Genomic DNA, 19,861 nt, shown 5'->3' on the forward strand with positions numbered 1-19,861 from the left:
TGTTCTCATGCAGGGGGAAAATATTTACAATCTTTCAGCGTTTTACACTTCCATTTCCAAGAAAGCCTTCATGATGTGGTCGCAGCCTCGACCATTTGCACCTTGGAGTCACAAGAAACCGGAATTCGGACCAAAACAAAGCAAACTACTAGAGGAACTCAGCTTCTGTGCAGCAGCCAAATGTCCATTTCCCTTCACAGATGCTGCCTGATCCATTGAGTTGCTCCAGGTGTTTGGTGTTTTTTTTGCACCATTTACACTCTTCCTTCTTTCAGTTCATTTCTTTTGAGTGCTACCAAGATTTTAAGTACTCTGGATTTATCTATTTTCAACCCATTCTTGATCTTTGCTGATAAGTCAGAAGAGTCTGCTTCTCCACAGAGGCAGATGCAAGATACTGAACTTCATATCTCAGCCATACTCACTGCCTGCACAAAAAGCTCACCTTGGTCAGTCCATCACTCCATCAACTATCATTGTCTGTAAATGACTCTCGGAGTCCCTTTGTTACCTGTCATTATTCCTTCATCACAGTCTCTCATTTTGACCCTTTCCACTTGATACATTCCATCACAGTTCAATGTTCAAACATTAGAGGCAGGTTAGTAAAATATTTCAAAGAGATATAGATTGGTTGATGTGATGAACAGGTAGGTGACAGGTGATGTTTAATACTGAACAATTCAACATAATACATTTTTGTAAGGTTAAGTCGAGTTTAATATCTAATGAACAAATACACATATGTCCAGTGAAAACCTTACCTGTAGCAGCATCACAGGCACATACCATTGGAGACACGTTTTCAAGAAAAACATGAAGGAAACATACATTATATAACATTATCCAACAAACATAGAAACATAGAAAATAGGTGCAGGAGTAGGCCCTTCGGCCCTTCGAGCCCGCACCGCCATTCAGTATGATCATGGCTGATCATCCAACTCAGAACCCTGTACCTGCTTTCTCTCCATACCCCCTGATCCCTTTAGCCACAAGGGCCATATCTAACTTCCTCTTAAATATAGCCAATGAACCGGCCTCAACTGTTTCCTGTGGCAGAGAATTCCACAGATTCACCACTCTCTGTGTGAAGAAGTTTTTCCTCATCTCGGTCCTAAAAGGCTTCCCCTTTATCCTTAAACTGTGACCCCTCATTCTGGACTTCCCCAACATCGGAAACAATCTTTCTGCATCTGGCCTGTCCAATCCCTTTAGAATTTTATACGTTTCAATAACATCCCCCCTCAATCTTCTAAATTCCAGTCAGTATAAGCCTAGTCGATCCAGTCTTTCTTCATATGAAAGTTCTGCCATCCCAGGAATCAATCTGGTGAACCTTCTCTGTACTCCCTCTATGGCAAGAGTGTCTTTCCTCAGATTAGGGGACCAAAACTGCACACAATACTCTAGGTGCGGTCTCACCAAGGCCTTGTACAACTGCAGTAGAACCTCCCTGCTCCTGTAAATCCTTTTGCTATGAATGCCAACACACCATTTGCCTTTTTCCAGCGCATGCCCACCTTCAATGACTGGTGTACAATGACACCCAGGTCTCGTTGCATCTCCCCTTTTCCTAATCGGCCACCGTTCAGATAATAATCTGGTTTCACAGTTATCCACATTAAATTGCATCTGCCATGAATTTGCCCACTCACCTAACCTATCCAAGTCACCCTGCATCCGCTTAGCATCCTCCTCACAGCTGACACCGCTGCCCAGCTTCGTGTCATCCGCAAACTTGGAGATGCTGCATTTAATTCCCTTGTCTAAATCATTAATATATATTGTAAACAACTGGGGTTCCAGCACTGAGCCTTGCGGTACCCCACTAGTCACTGCCTGCCATTCTGAAAAGGTCCTGTTTACTCCCACTCTTTGCTTCCTGTCTGCCAACCAATTCTCTATCCACATCAATACCATACCCCCAATACCGTGTGCTTTAAGTTTGCACACTAATCTCCTGTGTGGGACCTTGTTAAAAGCCTTTTGAAAATCTAAATATACCACATCCACTGGCTCTCCCCTATCCACTCTACTAGTTACATCTTCAAAAAATTCTGTAAGATTCGTCAGACATGATTTTCTTTTCACAAATCCATGCTGACTTTGTCCGATGATTTCACCTCTTTCCAAATGTGCTGTTATCACATCTTTGATAACCGACTCTAGCATTCTCCCCACCGCCGATGTCAGACTAACCGGTCTATAATTCCCCGGTTTCTCTCTCCCTCCTTTTTTAAAAAGTGGGGTTACATTAGCCACCCTCCAATCCTCAGGAACTAATGCAGAATCTAAGGAGTTTTGAAAAATTATCACTAATGCATCCATTATTTCTTGGGCTACTTCCTTAAACACTCTGGGATGCAGACCATCTGGCTCTGGGGATTTATCTGCCTTTAATCCCTTCAATTTACCTAACACCACTTCCCTACTAACATGTATTTCCCTCAGTTCCTCCATCTCACTAGACCCTCGGACCCTTACTATTTCCAGAAGATTATTTATGTCCTCCTTAGTGAAGACAGAACCAAAGTAGTTATTCAATTGGTCTGCCATGTCTTTGTTCCCTATGATCAATTCACCTGTTTCTGACTGTAAAGGACCTACATTTGTCTTGACCAATCTTTTTCTTTTCATGTATCTATAAAAGCTTTTACAGTCAGTTTTTATGTTCCCTGCCAGCTTTCTCTCATAATCTTTTTTCCCTTTCCTAATTAAGCCCTTTGTCCTCCTCTGCTGGTCTCTGAATTTCTCCCAGTCCTCAGGTGTGCCGCTGTTTTTTGCTAATTTATATATTTCTTCTTTGGACTTGATACTATCCCTAATTTCCCTCGTCAGCCACGGGTGCACTACCTTCCCTGGTTTATTCTTTTGCCAAACTGGGATGAACAATTGTTGTAGTTCATCCATGCGATCTTTAAATGCTTGCCATTGCATATCCACCGTCAACCCTTGAAGTATCATTTGCCAGTCTATCTTAGCTAATTCACGTCTCATACCTTCAAAGTTACCCTTCTTTAAGTTCAGAACCTTTGTTTCTGAATTAACTATGTCACTCTCCATCTTAATGAAGAATTCCACCATATTATGGTCACTCTTACACGACCAAGGGGCCTCACACGACAAGATTGCTAACTAACCCTTCCTCATTGCTCAATACCCAGTCTAGAATGGCCTGCTCTCTAGTTGGTTCCTCGACATGTTGGTTCAGAAAACCATCCCGCATACATTCCAAGAAATCCTCTTCCTCAGCACCCTTACCAATTTGGTTCACTCAATCTATATGTAGATTGAAGTCACCCATTATAACTACTGTTCCTTTATTGCACGCATTTCTAATTTCCTGTTTAATGCTATCCCCAATCTCACTACTACTGTTAGGTGGCTTGTACACAACTTCCACCAGCGTTTTCTGCCCCTTAGTGTTATGCAGCTCTAACCATATCGATTCCACATCCTCCAGGCTAATGTCCTTCCTTTCTATTGCGTTAATCTCCTCTCTAACCAGCAATGCTACCCCACCTCCTTTTCTTTCCTGTCTATCCCTCCTGAATATTGAAAATCCCTGGATGTTGAGCTCCCATCCTTGGTCACCCTGGAGCCATGTCTCTGTGATCCCAACTATATCATATTCATTAATAACTATCTGCACATTCAATTCATCCACCTTGTTACGAATGCTCCTCGCATTGACACACAAAGCCTTCAGGCTTGTTTTTACAATACTCTTAGCCCTTATACAATTATGTTGAAAAGTGGCTCTTTTTGTTTTTTGCCCTGGATTTGCCTGCCTGCCACCTTTACTTTTCACCTTACTACTTTTTGCTTCTACCCTCATTTTACACCCCTCTGTCTCTCTGCACTTGTTCCAATCCCCCTGCCACATTAGTTTAAAGCCTGAACAGCAGCAGCAAACGCCCCCCCTAGGACATTGGTTCCAGTCCAGCCCTGGTGCAGACCGTCCTGTTTATACCGGTCCCACCTCCGCCAGAACTGGTTCCAATGCCCCAGAAATTTGAATCCCTCCCCCTTGCACCATTTTTCAAGCCACGTATTCATCTGAAATATCCTCCTATTTCTACTCTGACTAGCACATGGCACTGGTAGTAATCCAGAGATTATGACCTTTGTGGTCCTACTTTTTAGTTTATCTCCTAACTCCCTAAATTCACCTTGTAGGACCTCATCCCATTTTTTACCTATATCGTTGATACCTATGTGCACCATGACCACTGGCTGTTCACCCTCCCATTCCAGAATGTCCTGCAGCCGCTCAGAGACATCCTTGACCCTTGCACCAGGGAGGGAACATACCATCCTGGAGTCTCGTTTGCGGCCGCAGAACACAATTAAACATAAACAAAGTCCATAGTAGTGCAAAATGGTCACAGTATTGTAATAGTGAGGCAGTGAATAGGGTTGTGCCAGTTGGTTCAAGAAACAAATGGCTGAAGGGAAGTAGCTGAACTTGAAAGTGGGACTTCAGGACTTCTGGCAGATTGCTTGCCTGATGATAACTGCATGATGATGGCATGGCCAATGAAAGTTTAGTAAAAGGCAAAGCAACTAGAGTCCACAGTTCAGAGCAGAGATCTGGGGAATATAAGGAAAGTGAGAGGTCAGGTTGAGAAAGTGATTTAAATAAAGTCCTTCCTAACCCAAATGATATAGATACAATGACATGATTTGCAGACTAGTGGGATGAATTGCTGGTTTCAGTAGGGCTGCAGGCAGCTTCTACTGTATGGGAAACTAGTTCACGGGTGCATTTCTGACATGTCAGCTATTCGGATTATGAAGAGTTTATAGGAACGGACCCTGTTAAAACTTATAGAGGACCTGGACATGATTTAGGACATTATTTAGATTTATCAATTACAAGATGAGGAAGTCTTGTCAAAACCTTATAAACCACTGTTTCAGCAACAACTATTCCCCCATTTCAAGGGGAAAGACGTGAGGCCCTTAGGCAAGGTGCATTGGAAGGTGTGAAGGCCCAGGGTAAGCATCAAACTGGGAGAGTAGGTAAAGGTGAAAAAAATAGGGGTTTTATTTACCCAAAATGTTTCCAAACTCAACAGAACTGTTCTAGAGTCCAAACTTGAATCAGCTGACAGAACAGAACTGGGTTACAACAACATAGTAAATACTCCTCAAACCAAGAGACACCACTCATCTCCTGACTGCGGGTTTATATTCGATGCTGGCCGGTCCATAGTAAATTGCAGGGGAGAGAAAACATTTCTCTCCTTAAAAAGATACGGCATAAATGAAGCAGCTCCGGAGAACACCCCTCTGGCTGCAGCAGAATTGCACAAACCAATTATCCAGCCCCATCTACTTCGGCCGGTGTAATGCAACAGCTCCATGGTTTTCCAGATTATCAGGAGGATTGTCGGCTACTGGACACTTTAATATGCCCGGTTGATGGTGCGGCTGGTAATTGCAGCCACCACAGAAGCTTACTACAACAATTCTCAGGATTGAAGGACCAGCTATGTGGTAACTCTGAAGGGGATGGTGTTAATCTCTTTGGAACAGAGGAGGTTGCAAAAGGATCTGATGAAGAGATTTAAAAACATAGAGAATAGAAGCAGAGGAATGCAAAATAACTACCATCAGATGGATTAAAAGCGAGGAGACCAGCAATGGAGATGATCAGCAAACAATGATAACTTGAAAATAAATCTTTGTTTAACAGATCTTTTATAGACTTCTAACTTTGGAAGCCATTCCTTTCCACTCATTGGATTGTGTACTGAAGCTATTTCCTGACTGAAGCCTTTCAATAATAAAAAGCAGTATCATTATGGCTGTTTACTAACTACAGCTCTGGCACTCTTGCCCACCCTCATCATTATGCTCTCTTTCTAAAAAGGGAGAGGAATGAGGAACAGAGAAAGGCAACCAGAGGAAATTCCCACCAGACACAATCATCTTGCCCCTCTGAAAAGCCGCTCAAGCGAGCAGCAGGCTCACCAGGTGACTTCGGCACCTCCCCTTTCCACAGTCACTGGTTTATTCTTTCATTAACGTTAGTATTATCAGTTCAGCAGGATGCATCTGATAAAAATGTATTGCAAGCTGTCTGCATACCCTCTTTCAGCCTCTTTCTTGGCTTGCTCATAGTCTCTCTGCGTCTCTTCCTTCTTGTCTTCGATGTGATCGCGCTGCCGCTTTAAATCATCATTTGCGGCTCTCTGGCGCTCCAGGTCCAAGTGTAAGCTGTCGATCTGCTGGTTCAAAGAGTGCACCACCTTCTCTAAATCCGCCTTCTCACTGTGGGGAGGGTGGGAAAGAGGGCAGGACAGTGAGTAAGACAGAAACTTCCAAACAGATCTTGCTGATGTACATGGGCAGCGTGTTATCAACTAGTTAACAGCAACAGAGTGTTAGCAATGATAGATGTAATTGCGACATGTAGTTTAATAGAAATATTTGATTCCGTGCTGCCCACCAAACACAATTTTACTCTAATCCATCAGTCTGGGTACATAATTCCCTGGAATGACAACTGCTCTGCACATGACTGCAAGACACTGTAGAGACTTGTGGACTCAGCTCCGCACATCACAGGAACCCGTCTCTCTTCTATGGACTCCCTCTAAACTTCTCGCTGCTTGCCTCAGTAAAGCAACCCACATAGCCAAAGATCCCACCCAGCCTGCATGTTCTTTCTTCTCTGCTCATGAGCAAAAGATACAAAAACCTGAAAGCACCATCAGACTCAAGGACAGCTTCTATTGCACCGTCATCAGTCTTTTGAATGGAGCTCATGATAAGATGGACTCTTAGTGTCATGGTCTACCTCATTCTGAGCTTCCACTTTATTGTTTGCCTGCACTGCTCTTCCTCAGTAGCTTTTGCACTCTATTCTGGACTGTTATTGTTTCACCTTTCTGTAGATCAGTTCCTTGAGGTTGTTATATCTAGGTGTGGTGGAGGGGATAATCTCCCACTATCAATTAAATGCTCCCAATAGCATGTGTCTAAAATAGCCACTGACAACCAAGTCCTGCTCCTGGCCCTCATGTGTGGCTTAGCTACTAAGCCCAGCGGAACTACTTCTATTGACAGGAGAAGAGGCAATGGTGGATTACTGGCGACTTAAGACCAATCCCTTTGGGCAAATGGGGCTCAACGTCCATGGTTGGTAGCTGATCGAGGAGAAGGAAAACCGATCTCAAACCTCCGCTGCCTTGCGGCTCTGCTCTCTCACGGCGAAGGCTTTGGGACTAAACCCCGAGGGAAAAGTCCAGAGCTGGAGTCTTGAAGGCAGTGCTACATTGAGTTCAACGCTGACTGGCAATTCCTGCCATACCACTGGGGCAAATTGTATTGTTGCCTGCCATTCCTTTGGATTCATCAGCTGCATGGTTGGGAAATCTGCTACACGGGCAATAGACTGCTCTCCGTGTACTGCCCTGGGTTGCGTATCACGTAGACAGCTGGGATGTAACATCCATGGCCGACCATGACTAATGGAGGAGTTTCATTATTCTAGCTCAATGCACTGGGTAATGATTTGATCTGTATAAACAGTATGCAAAGCAAGTTCTTCACTGTATCTTGGTACATGTGACAATAATAAAACCATACTAATATCAGTAACATACTCACATTTTATTCTTCTCTATACACTCAGAAATCCTCCTGGACTTTGGAGTCCAATGGACTTTGTTATACACCAGGGGCAATTTACATTGGCCAATTAACCTATCTACCTTAGGATGTGCAAGGAGCCCAGAGCACCAGCAGAAACCCAGGGAGTGGGGATGCATAAGCTTGGGGACTCTCAGCATTGTCAGAAAATGTTAGTGCCTTTCCAGCCAATGTTTCCCTCAACAATAGATGGAAAACACGAGCCACAGCCTCACAGTAACCCGCATAACATTGATTCATTTGACAGCATAAAGATGGTGTTACTGTTAGTGAGGCACTGTTTCACAGCTCCAGCTTGGATACTGTGGAGCCATGGCCTCTCAACTCCACCAAAACAGGTCCAATCCTGATGTCGGATTGATGTGAACTTGGTCAATCTCGCTGTAACTGCTCCCCAGTAAGGTGCTGGTTGGTAGGTTAACTAGCCACTGTAAATTGCTCTAAGTGCTTAGGTGAGTGGTGAAATCTGGGGGAGTTGCTGAACACAATAAACTAGGATTAATATAGGATTATTTCAAAAGGCTGGTTGATTGTCAGCACAGATTCAACGGGCTGAAAGGCCTGTTTCCATACTGTATGACTCAATGGCAGTTTACTTTTATCACTGAGTTAGAAGATTGAGGCCAAGTCCTTCTGGTAATCCAATATATATTTAGGGTAGTACTGCTTTGTGGATTTAAAGATCAGAGCATTTGGGCTACCCATTAATAAAATCTTTGACCCAGCCACAATAAAACTGATAGGTGTCATAATGACCATTAATTTCTTTTCTGAATAGAGCATGTTTAACTTTCTGTTAGCAAATGTGAATAAGGACGATTCAAATAAGCTCAACTGATTATTCATCCCTAGTAACTTACAGTTGAAAGGCTAACGTGTCAGTCAGATTGATCTCTTTGTGTTTGTTGTTGTAAGCCATTCTATCTGTAGGATAGCCTTGCAAAAGTACATCAAGACAGAAGTTAATCATCTTCTGAAGTGACTGCCATCCAACATCATTAACTCTGTCCTTGCTGCAGATGCTGCCTGACCTTCCCAGCATTTCCTCTTTATATCTGCTACTATGATGTGGACTTATAACTGAACTCTCAAGTGTAACCTAAAGGCAACCAATGGATCAGCTCGTCCAGGGCACATAAATAACTCTGAGCACAAGGCTGCCTTTTATTTCCTGTGAGACAAGTTTGCAGGTGAGAGGTCACTTATGTGTTTCTTTTTAAAAAGAAATCTGTTTTAGGGGAAGAAATGTAATTTAGAGTGGGGACCCGTAAGTTATGGACATTATGTCACAGTTACTTATTAAAGGGAGTGGCCCTTAAGCAAGATTGGATCTTTACAGAACTCCTTCAAATGTTTTTTTTAAATCACTGGAAGGAATGTGCGCCAGAACACAACAAGGTGTTCTCCGGCCTCCGAGGCTGCATTACCAGCTCTACAAAGAGGCTTTGAATTTACCCTTGGCAGAGTTCCATGAAGAAAGTTATTTTTTTCTTGACCAATGCATGGGCATTCACATAAATATACCCCGGCATCTCCGAGCTATTAGCAAGCAAGTTGCTTCAGTTTATATGGTTGCACACAAAGGCCTTCTCTATTTCTGGTTAGTTTTTTTTTGGAATCAGGAAGCAGATGGACTCAGATATAGCGATCACCTTTGGGTGGCAGCTGCCAAGGTGAGGGGTTGCTGCATTGTTAGAGGAGCTGCCTTTCAAATAAGCCATTCCATCAAGTTCTCCCAAGTGATTGTGACAGGACAGATGGCCATCAGTGCACCAGCGCAGTTTTTGGAAACCAAAGAAAAAGAGCATTTGAAGATAAAGAATCAAACCCAGCTCATAGCTACCAGCAGCAGTGGTTCCTGCGATCCTGCACAATGGACAATCTACTGAATCATTGGAGAGGTTCATCAATGTTCTCTCCACAAAGTCCTCCAAATCCACAGACAGGATATGCTAATCAACATCAACATCCTGTCCCTGGCCAAACTCACTGGCTCTAATTTCACTCAGTGGGTTCTACTAGTTACGTCAGGTCCAACACCAGATTCCTAGTACTGTCACCTCCATCTTGGCAAGAGATTGACAACTTGGCAGAGGAAACTATTCAAAGATCTTCAAAAAGTCTCCTTGTGTAACTGTGTCTGTCAACAGCTCATGGGAACGACTTGGTCCATGATTGTTCAAAGTGGGGAAGATGTACCTGGATGTTATTGGGAAATTCAGAGGCACACAGAGGCCTTCACAAGTGGCAGCAGCAGCAAATCATATCCCATACTACCAACCAATCTTTCCATCAAGCAAAGTCTGCCCCAACTCATCTCATCAGCCTTGTTAACCACCTCAGGACTTGCCGAACTGGATCAGCGTAGACAGGGTGAATAGTTAGAACCCTTTCCCAGCATGGAAATGTCAAGTACTGTAGCCTTAACTTCAGAAGAGGAAGTTTAAAGCAGACATACAAGGCAAGTTTGTATTTATAAAGAGAGTGGTAGGCATTGGCAACATGTTGCTGGAGGGAGTATTGGAAGCAGATATGATAGCAATATTTAAGAGGCATTTAGATAGGAATGCGAACAGGCAGAGAATGAAGGGATAGAGACCATGTACAGACAGATGTGCAGTTTAAATTGGCATCATAGCAGGCACAGACACCATGGATCAAAGGCCTGTTCTTGTTTCTATGGTAACAAGTCATCCTCTACCTCAAAGAATAGCCAGAGTTGATTGAGGGTAAAACCCTCTCAAGATCTATGCCCTATCAACTTCATTAAAACTAATGTGCTGGTCAGTTCCAACTTTCTTTTTTTATTTCAGTTGACTGGCACATACTGTGATTTGCACCTTAGTTCCAACACAATTGGTTTTTCCCTCTCTATTGAGCTCATTCATCAGTCTCTTGTTATATGTTTCAGGCCTTAGATGACAAGGAAAGTAATTGTGTTGTTTTGATTGGTCTTCACCCTGTTCAGACATTGTCTTTTGTAAAATAGATTGTGACATTACTAAAATAGCTATATGTGAAACCTATTCAGCAGTGTAAAATGCACTGGGAAGTTCTGACATTATAAATGATGGTACATAAGTGTTAAAGATACAAAAGACTGCAGACGTTGCAACTTGTAGCAACACACAAAGTGCTGGTGGAACTCAGTGGATTAGGCAGTATCTATAGTGTATCTATGTAGTATCTTTCATCTGGACAGGAAGATAGAAGAGAGATAGCCTGTACAAAATAGGTGGAGGAAAGGGTTGGAGCAAGAACTAGCAGGTGATAGGTGGATCCAGGTGGGGTGCTGATAGGTATACAAGGAGGGGGAGAGTGAGAATGATGTCAGAAGCTGGGAGATGATAGGCAGACGTGACAAAGTGCTGAAGATGATGGAGTCTGACAGGAGAGGAAGGTGGAGCATGGGGTAAAAGGAGGGAATTGAGGAGAGGAACTCATGGGAAGACTGCATGGCTGATGGGCAGATGGAAAGGACGGTGGAGGAGCAAGAAATAAAGTGATGGGGCCCAGGTGGATCAGGAGGAGAGGGAATGGAGAAAAGAGGCAGAGCAGTTAACAGAAGTCTGACAATTCGGCATTAGTGCCACCAGTTTGGGGACTACAGTTTGGTGACCTGTACCTCTAATTTGCATTTAGTCATGACCTGGCAGGGAGGAGACTTTGGATAGATATGTTGGTGTAAGAATGGGAATTAGAACTAACATATTTGATCACTGGCAGATTCCAGCTGGCATGGCTGAAAGAGCTCAGTAATAAGTGTCATGTAATTTCTTTATTCCTTTTACTATAACTTCTTGGGCAGAAGCAAAGATAAGTTTGACTGAGATTTTATTAATGATCCCTGCACCGCAATTCTGTGCTTCATTTGTAGAATTATGGAGCACAGTCAAGAGGGAAGGCTACCATCTTTGAATTCAATTAAAATTCATTGACAGATCCAAAGTTGCGATAAGAATAAAAGTTGCAGCCATATAGCAGTCTTCAGAAGAAAGTAAATGAAATTCTCACTCTGAGAAGGGTAAGTTACTGACAACAAAACTCTATGCCTTACACCTTTTGTTTAGTAGTTGGTCTGTGGCTAATTGAAGAAATGTGACACTATTGATTTGATTGTACTAGTTCCAGAACTTCAAGTTGGTAGGACTACACTACATGTTACATCATTCTAAAATTGTCTTTACAATACAAAGGAACATGACACCAGACAATAAGTGGATGCTGGATATATCTTTTAAATTCCCCTTTTTTAACTAGAGAGAGCATCGTCTTGCTGAATGTTGTAGCCCTTTCTAATCAGTAACAAAGAGTGGTTCATCTTGCTTCGTGTAAGTTTTTGGAGTAGAGGATAGCTTATTGGTTTGAATAAAAGAATGGCCAAAAGGAAACAAGTTAGATATTAGTGGGTTGTTTTCTGGTTGACAAGATGAAACAAGTGATGTGCCACAGAGATTAGGGTTGGGGCCACAAGTTCATATAATTTATATTAGTGACTTCGATGAAGCTGAAATGTGGTTGCTAAATTTGCTGATAACACAAAGATAGGTAGGAAAATAAGTGGGCTATCGCAGCGCATCCTTAGGTGTTGGTTGTTCATGCAAGTAATGCATGTCACTGTATGTTTCAATATACACGTTCTAAATAACTGAACTTGAATCTGAATCTGAAGTTGTAAAGAGGCTACGAAGGGATACAGATTGGCCCAATGAGTTGGAAAAGATCTGGCAAATCAACTATTATGTGGGAAAATGCAAACTTATCCATTTTGTTATGAAAAATAAATTAAAAAGCTCATCTAAATTGTGAGATAGTACTGGATACTGAGATATAGAGGAACCTGGTGACTTAGTACATGATTTGAAAAGATTAGTATGTTGGTACAGCTAGTAAACAGGAAAGATCATAAGATTACTATCAGTATGTCTCCTTTCCCAATAAGTTGAGATATGATCTTCATGAGGCCACAGATACCAAGAGACAATACTGATCCAAAGTAGAATCTCTGATTAGCTGTGAGTTCAGGCAGAGCTTATGTAATGGGCTACAAAACAAATTCAAGCAGCATCTCCAACAACATTGTGTCCCTTCCTGATGATCTTAATGCATTCTATGTACATCTTGAGCAGAAGGGAATTGGAATGCCACTACCCACCCCAACAGCCTCCAACATACCTGAACACTCAGTCAACATTGTCGACGTAAGAACACAGGAAACCAACTGGCCTGTATGGTGTCCTTAGCAGCATCATTAAATTTGCATGGATCAGATGGTGGCTATTTGCAGACATGCTTAACCTCACCCTGTTTCAACTTGAGTTTCCTACCTGCTTTAGGAAAACCACTATCATCCTGGTACCTAAAGAAATCAAGGTAACAAGCAACCTCAACACACTGTAATTCAACTACTGTTGAAACCATCTCCCTGGCCTTACATTCATCTCTGGTTGACTTGGACACCTATGTTAGACTGTGTTTATTGACTACAGCTCCCACCTTCAAAACTATAATTGCAAGCTCCTCCAAACTCCTTCATCTCCAAACTCCTAAACCTGGGTTCTCAACTCCTTTCCTTGAAACTTGATCATTGGCTTCCTGACCAACAGACATAGTTGGTAAGGCCAGGCAACAACACCTGTGCTACTGTTATTCTCAGCACTGGTACCACAGGAGACTGTCCTCAGCAACCTGTTCCAGTCCCTGCGCACACCAGTCTGCGTGGCCAGATTCTGTCCTAATGCCATCTACAAGTTTGATACACTGAAGTCGGCGTATTTCAAATATTGATGAATTGGAGTACAGGAAGGAGAAAAAGCCTAGTGATATGATGTCATGACAACAACCTTTCACCTAATGACAACACACCAAAAGAGCTGGTCATTGACTTTAGGAAATGGGTTAGTGCACAAGGTCCTGTTTATGTCAACTTTGCTGAGGTCAAGAGGGTTGAGAATTTCAATTTCCTAGGAGTGAACACCACCACCAGTGTTTCCTGATCCAGCAACTTTGATTCCATAGCCAAGGAAGCTCACTGATGTCTCTACTTCCTCAAGAGGCAAAAGAAATTTGGCATGTCCCCTTTAACCCTTACCAGTTTACATCAATGCTCCATAGAAAGCAACCTGACCCTATGCATCACAGCTTGGTATGGTGGCAAATGCTCTGCCCATGAATGCAAGGAACTACAGAGATGTGGGCACACCTCAGCACATGTCAGAAACCAGCCTCCCTTCTGTGGACTGTCTCCTCTTCTCACTGCCTCAGTGATCAAAAATCCAACCCACCCCTGACCTTCCCTCTTCTTCTCCCTCCCATCAGGCAGAAGCCTGAAAACACTACCATTAGGCAGCAGGGTAGCACAGAGGTTAGCACAACGCTTTACATTACAGGTGACCCAGGTTCCATTTCCGCTGCCACCCGTAAAGAGTTTGTACATTCTCCCTGCGACCACGTGGGTTTCCTCCCACAGTTGAAAAACCACCAGTTAGTAGGTTAATCGGTCGTCGTAAATTATCCCGTGATTTGGATAGGATTAAGTTGGAGCACTGCAGGGTGATGCAGCTCGAAGGGCCGCAGGAGCTTATTCCATGCTGTATCTCAATAAATAAATATTAAATTCTCAAGGACAGTTTCCCAGCACGAAGAAATGGACTCTTGACCTCACAATCTACCTTACTGTCTATCTGCACTACACCTTCTCTGTACTGTAGCACTTTGTATTGCACTGTTACAGTTTTGCCATACACTACTCTGATGCACCATTGCAATGATCCATAGGGACAGGATGGAAGAGAAGCTTTTCACTGTACCTCAGTCCACATGACAATAATAAACCAATTTACTGATTTAAGATTTTTAGCCAGAGGGTGATGAATCTACAGAATACATTGCCACAGAGGGCTCTGAAGGCAAAGTATTTGAGTGTATTTAAGCAGAAATTTATTGGTTCTTAACTGGTAAAGGTATTAGAGGTTATGGGAAGAAGGTTGCAGAATGGGGTTAGAATAACCCAACCATGGTTGAGTGGTAGAACAGTTTCATTAGGCCAAATGGCTTAATTGTGCTCCTATATCTCATGGTCTTATAGCCATATGTTTTTGTTTATTATTATTATTGTTATCTAATGGTCTTAAATCCATATGTTAGTGCTTATTGAGAGGGGAACTGAATACAAATTTATGCTTCCATTATACAAGGCATTGCTGAGACCATATTTGCAGTACTGTGTATGGTACTGGTCTCCATATGTAAGGAATAGTATCAACAGTTGGAAGCCATTGAGAGGATTAACCTGGGTTGCTTTGTATAGGAAGAATGAAAGAGTTCTTGCAGAAAATATACAAGATCTTGATGATTCTCAACAATTTATATATGGAGTAGATGTTCCTTCAGATCAGAGACCCTAGAACACATTTACATTTTTAAACAAGAGTTATGTCAATTAAGACAGAAATGGGGCAAAGCTTTTCTCTCAGGGAATCATGAGTCTTTGGAACTCTGTTCCTCAAAGAGCAAAGGAATATATCTTTATGACAGAGGTAGGTCACAACATGCTTGAGTGTCCAAGGAGCCTACTCTTGCCCCTGATACTTTATGTTCACAGCTAATTCAAAGAAAAGATGAATTCCCACCTTCCCAGGATCTCCAGCGAGGATCGGTAGCGGCCTGCATCCCTCTTGGCATCTTCCTTGGCTCGGTTTGAGTCTTCAGCTTCACCTTTCAACTTCTCCAGGTTCTGCTCCAACTGCCTCCGCTCACTCTCAGCCTCTCCAAGCTGTTTCTTCAAAGAGATGACCACATCCTGAACAGCCTCCACTCTACCACGAAGCTCCTGTAGAAAATGCCCAAGTTTCACACATTATAAATTGACTCAAGCAACAGGCAGCCATCGTGCAACCACGTACACCACATTAAAAAGTGGAATTAAGCTCTTTAAAGATTCTAGCATCTCCAATCCTCTTTGAAGGCCATGAAATTACAAGTCAATAATGATAAGTATCCAGAATTTTCCACCTTAACTAATTATATAGACTGTAGTTACTGAGTCACTGAACCCAACCACAAAAAGGGATTATCTCACACCACCACGGAGCGGTAGTGAAGAAGACCTGGGGAGCAGTGTGTGGTCACAGCAGATAGAAAGAGCTTAACTCTGTACCTAATGTAAATCTGGCAGGGTTTGATGGGGAAGAATGGAAAGAACTTCATGCTATATCCAACATGTTGTAAAACTAAGCTTAAGATTCTAGTATACTCAAGTGGAAAATGTGAAACTGAATGAAATAAGATCTGACCGCTCAGTGTTGTTTCTCAGGATAAGAAACAGAACTGTGGAGAAAACATGACAGGAACCTGCAACACTAAACACCCATGTAAAAATTCAGTACTAAACTAAACTGGAAAGTGAAGACTCACAAATAATAACTCTTTATATATTTGATTTTGTTTCGTTTCAAGAAATGCACATTTATCTTCCCAAAGAGCTGTTATATATTAAATACATAAAGAGCCTGGTTGTGATCAAAGCGGTCACTTCAATCACTCATTTTCTTGTTTGACAAAGACTATCAAGCTAAGGCTGAATTGCAGTGGTCTGTGACTTACAACACCACAGGGCTGGATTTCAAGGCTACTTTAAATTAGAAACCTATTCAACCACTTTTTAACTATTCACTCTGGCCTTAAAGATCACCTCAATAATTTTGATTTGTGATTTTTATTTCCCTGTAATAAATATCTGCTTTGCTAGACTTGAAATGCAACATAATCAATAGCGCACAAAGTCCACTTAAATGCTTCGGTCACTAAGCTACAGATTTAGGACTTGACTAAAGGCTCTTTCCTGTGACCAAAGCAAAGAAGCATAATGTAAAATGGTGGGACTAAAAAGTGAAATAGCCTCCAATAATCCAATGAATACCAAAGCAAATAGATGAAGGTGGCAAGAGATGGTGTGACCTACTAGTGTTATGAGCCTCGTCTTCAAGAACTGGCTTCAGTCTGAAGGAGATGCAAAGATCTTACCAGTGCCATCCAGAGAGTTCTTTCATACTTCTTGCTCCACTCCACATTTGCTTTACTACTATTTCTCAATATTATAATATTTCTCACAATTATAATAGTTGTGAGAGTATTCACTGTGTCACCTTATATTCACGCAGACCGTTCCATTTCAAACAACTCCCTCCAGCCTCTGCTTTTCCTAAGCAGTGGTCAGAAGGCTGAAACATGGCGAGAGATGGAAACATTTCCTCAGGGAATATGTTAACCCAACTCCTTTCTTTCTGCTGATGATAGCACACCACACAAGCCCTTGTGGGATGCATTGAGCCATCATCACTCTTCATTTGCTGTGCATCTGCAAACTACCAAACACATCCACATATCTGATCACTGTTCGACTCTGATAGTCTGCTTAACCTGGCTTCTAATTGACCCATGGATGTGACTGAGGTATAGTTTCGGATCCAAACATTAGTTTCTAAGAGAAGTTATGAACAGGGCTTAGATCTCGAGTACAGGTGGCTCATCAGGATCAAATACTATGGTGATAGATGACTGAACACACAAAAATCTCAAGACATTGAGGAAATTGGACACAAATCTCCCTAAAAATTAGCTCAATTTTTCCATTCACAAAGGCAGTCTCTTTGTTGAAGGCATCTTCCAGAATGACATGGATCTTAGAGATCCATGTTTTCTTCCTCTTCCTTTCTAATCTAGTTTTATAACCATTCCTCTAACAGTGCTTTGACCTACCTCTTACCAAGTGTTAATGTTGTCCCTCCGTGCCTTGAGGCATTTGTCTGTCTTTTACGAGACCAAGCTGCTAGCTCGATGCTTTAGCAGCACAGATGGAATGTGTGCAAGTAGCCAGCTGGATTTGAACCAGGAACCCCTCATCTCGACGTCCGGTGGCGATGCCACTACAGCACCAGCCGGCATTAAGTGTTATTGGTCTACCAATTACTTTACCTTTGTTCCACCATTCACCCGGTGTCCTGCCTTATCTCATAATAAATACTTCACTGTCCTAATCTCCAATCCACCATTCAAGCTGTAATTATGACCTTGTTATAATTTTGACTTATTACACAATGACTGAGGCCATTCAGCCAATTAGTTCCATGCTGATTCCCAGGGGGACAATCCCATCATTTCCATTACCCCTTATTCTCTCTCATATGCTCACCAACTCTTTGGTACTCACTTACATTGTAATAGTTTAAAGTAGCTAATTAACCTATTAGTACTTCTTTGTTCTGACATTGCCTTGTTGACCTGGATAGCTCTCTTATTCCCACTTAGGCTACATCCACACTAGACTGGATAATTTTGAAAACGCCTGTTTCGAGTAAAAACGATAGGCGTCCACACTATGCATTTTTGAAAATATCTCTATCCACACTGAAAAAGAGATTTTGGCGAATCTCCTCCTCCTGCGCATGCGCAGGACACATCTACCGAAAACAAGCGACATGTTTGGTGTCGAATCTCACCGTAAAAGTGCGCGTTTGTATAGTTACAGACTAGAAAAACTTAAAACGATGGACAGCTGTTGGCTGTCACGCAGGAGAACTTAAAACTAAAAAAAACAAATACTGCAGCGTACGGCGGCAGTCGATGGAGTTCAATGACAGATTGACCCGGCTGACGACAAACATTGAAAAACTGACTAACTCTGTTGCATTAATAAAGCACCTTGTTAAATGTATAAAACATGTCTGCATCAGTGTTATCTTGTATTTCCATACGATGTTACATTAAGCTGTTACACATCTATTGTCAGAGAAGTACTTGCATAAATAGGTAAACCACCTTCATACGAGCAAGGACAGAAAACAGGGCAAAGTGAATACAGTATACTTATTTATTCAGTAAGTTATGGGTCAAAGTATTTGCTGAGTACATTTCTAACTCTTCTGGCTTCAGTCTCTTTGCCGTCTGTTCTGAAATTGTTAGGTTGTGTTCAAGAAAACAATGAAATAGTGCGCTGCTGTCTGATAGCGTTTTCAGAAGTCTCCGGTTACGTTTTCCGCACTGATCTGCCCGAGCAGCATTTTCAAAAATAACCCACCCTGGAAAGCGTTTCTGAAAAGCTCTATTTTCGGGGGACGAAAACGCCGTTTTAGTGTGGACGGAGGGTAAAAACGAAGAGAAAAAGCTTCGGTTGCGGATTTATCCGGCGTAGTGTGGATGTAGCCATAGTGTTATTGACCTAAAGCTTGCATATATTAAGCTCAATCTTGGACCTTGTGGGAGATCTTGAATGTTATTTTGTTTAATATATGAAGCATTGGGGCTCTGTGTTAAAGTTTAATCTGACGTATTGTTGCAGTCCTACTTGTAAATATGATTCTTGAATTTGTGGTTTAAAAGCAAATAGAAAATGCTGATGATGGAAATCATTTGTAATATCCCGACCTGCTGAGCGTGTCTCAGAAGACTAGATGGCACAACATGAGCAACTTCCAGTTTAAAATGGTGCTACTGAAATTGGCAAATTTGGTAAAAATCATCGCAAGCAAAAGTGAGCCATGTGGGTGTCAGACGGAGTCATTGAGTAACAGAAAAGTACAGCATAGACACTATACCAAAACTATTTAAGCCCATTGACCTACAGCGGGACCATAGGCCCCCATAACCCTACTATCCATGTATTTATCCAAACCTCTCTTAAATGTTGAAATTGAGCTCGCATGGACCACTAGTGCTGGCAGATCATTCCACACTCTCATGACCTTCTGAGTGAAGAAGTTCCCCTCATGTTCCCCTTAAGCTTCTCACCTTTCACTGTTAAGCCATGATTTCTGTTTGTCGTCCCACCCAACCTCAGTGGAAAAACCCTGTCTATACCCCTCATAATTTTGTATCCTCTATCAAATCTCCTCTCAGTCTTCTACATTCTAAAGAATACAGTCCTAACCTGAAGCGTCACAGGAGAGCACAGAACAGTGGGAGCATGGAGTCGAATTACCGGGCGAACGATAGTCTTCGGGGTGCTGCAAGTCTCTGTCTTTATTAATGCTTGCTGCACGCTTGAGTGCTCGGTGGAAGGGCTCTGATGCTTTTTGCTGGTGGGGTGGGGGGTGGGGTCGTTGCTTTGCTTGTGTGTGGGAGGGGGGAGCTGGGGGGGCTTTGGGGTTCTAACTGTCATTCATTCTTTGGGCTACTCCTCTGTTTTTGTGGATGTATG

The 19,861-nt window shown here is 42.4% G+C and overlaps 1 protein-coding gene across 1 annotated transcript in view; it reads right to left on the reverse strand.

Moving 5' to 3' along the window:
- LOC140725332 (uncharacterized) overlaps window positions 1-19,861 on the reverse strand; it is a 348,409-nt gene that overhangs the window by 150,904 nt on the left and 177,644 nt on the right. The window contains exons 13-14 of the mRNA XM_073040660.1: window positions 15,297-15,496; window positions 6,100-6,282 (exon numbers count right to left, since the gene is read on the reverse strand). Of these exons, the coding sequence (XP_072896761.1) occupies window positions 6,100-6,282; window positions 15,297-15,496 (383 nt within the window). The remainder of the gene's footprint in view (window positions 1-6,099; window positions 6,283-15,296; window positions 15,497-19,861) is intronic.

The sequence above is a fragment of the Hemitrygon akajei genome, chromosome 3 (assembly GCF_048418815.1).
Source record: "Hemitrygon akajei chromosome 3, sHemAka1.3, whole genome shotgun sequence".
In the NCBI taxonomy this organism is placed as follows: domain Eukaryota; kingdom Metazoa; phylum Chordata; class Chondrichthyes; order Myliobatiformes; family Dasyatidae; genus Hemitrygon; species Hemitrygon akajei.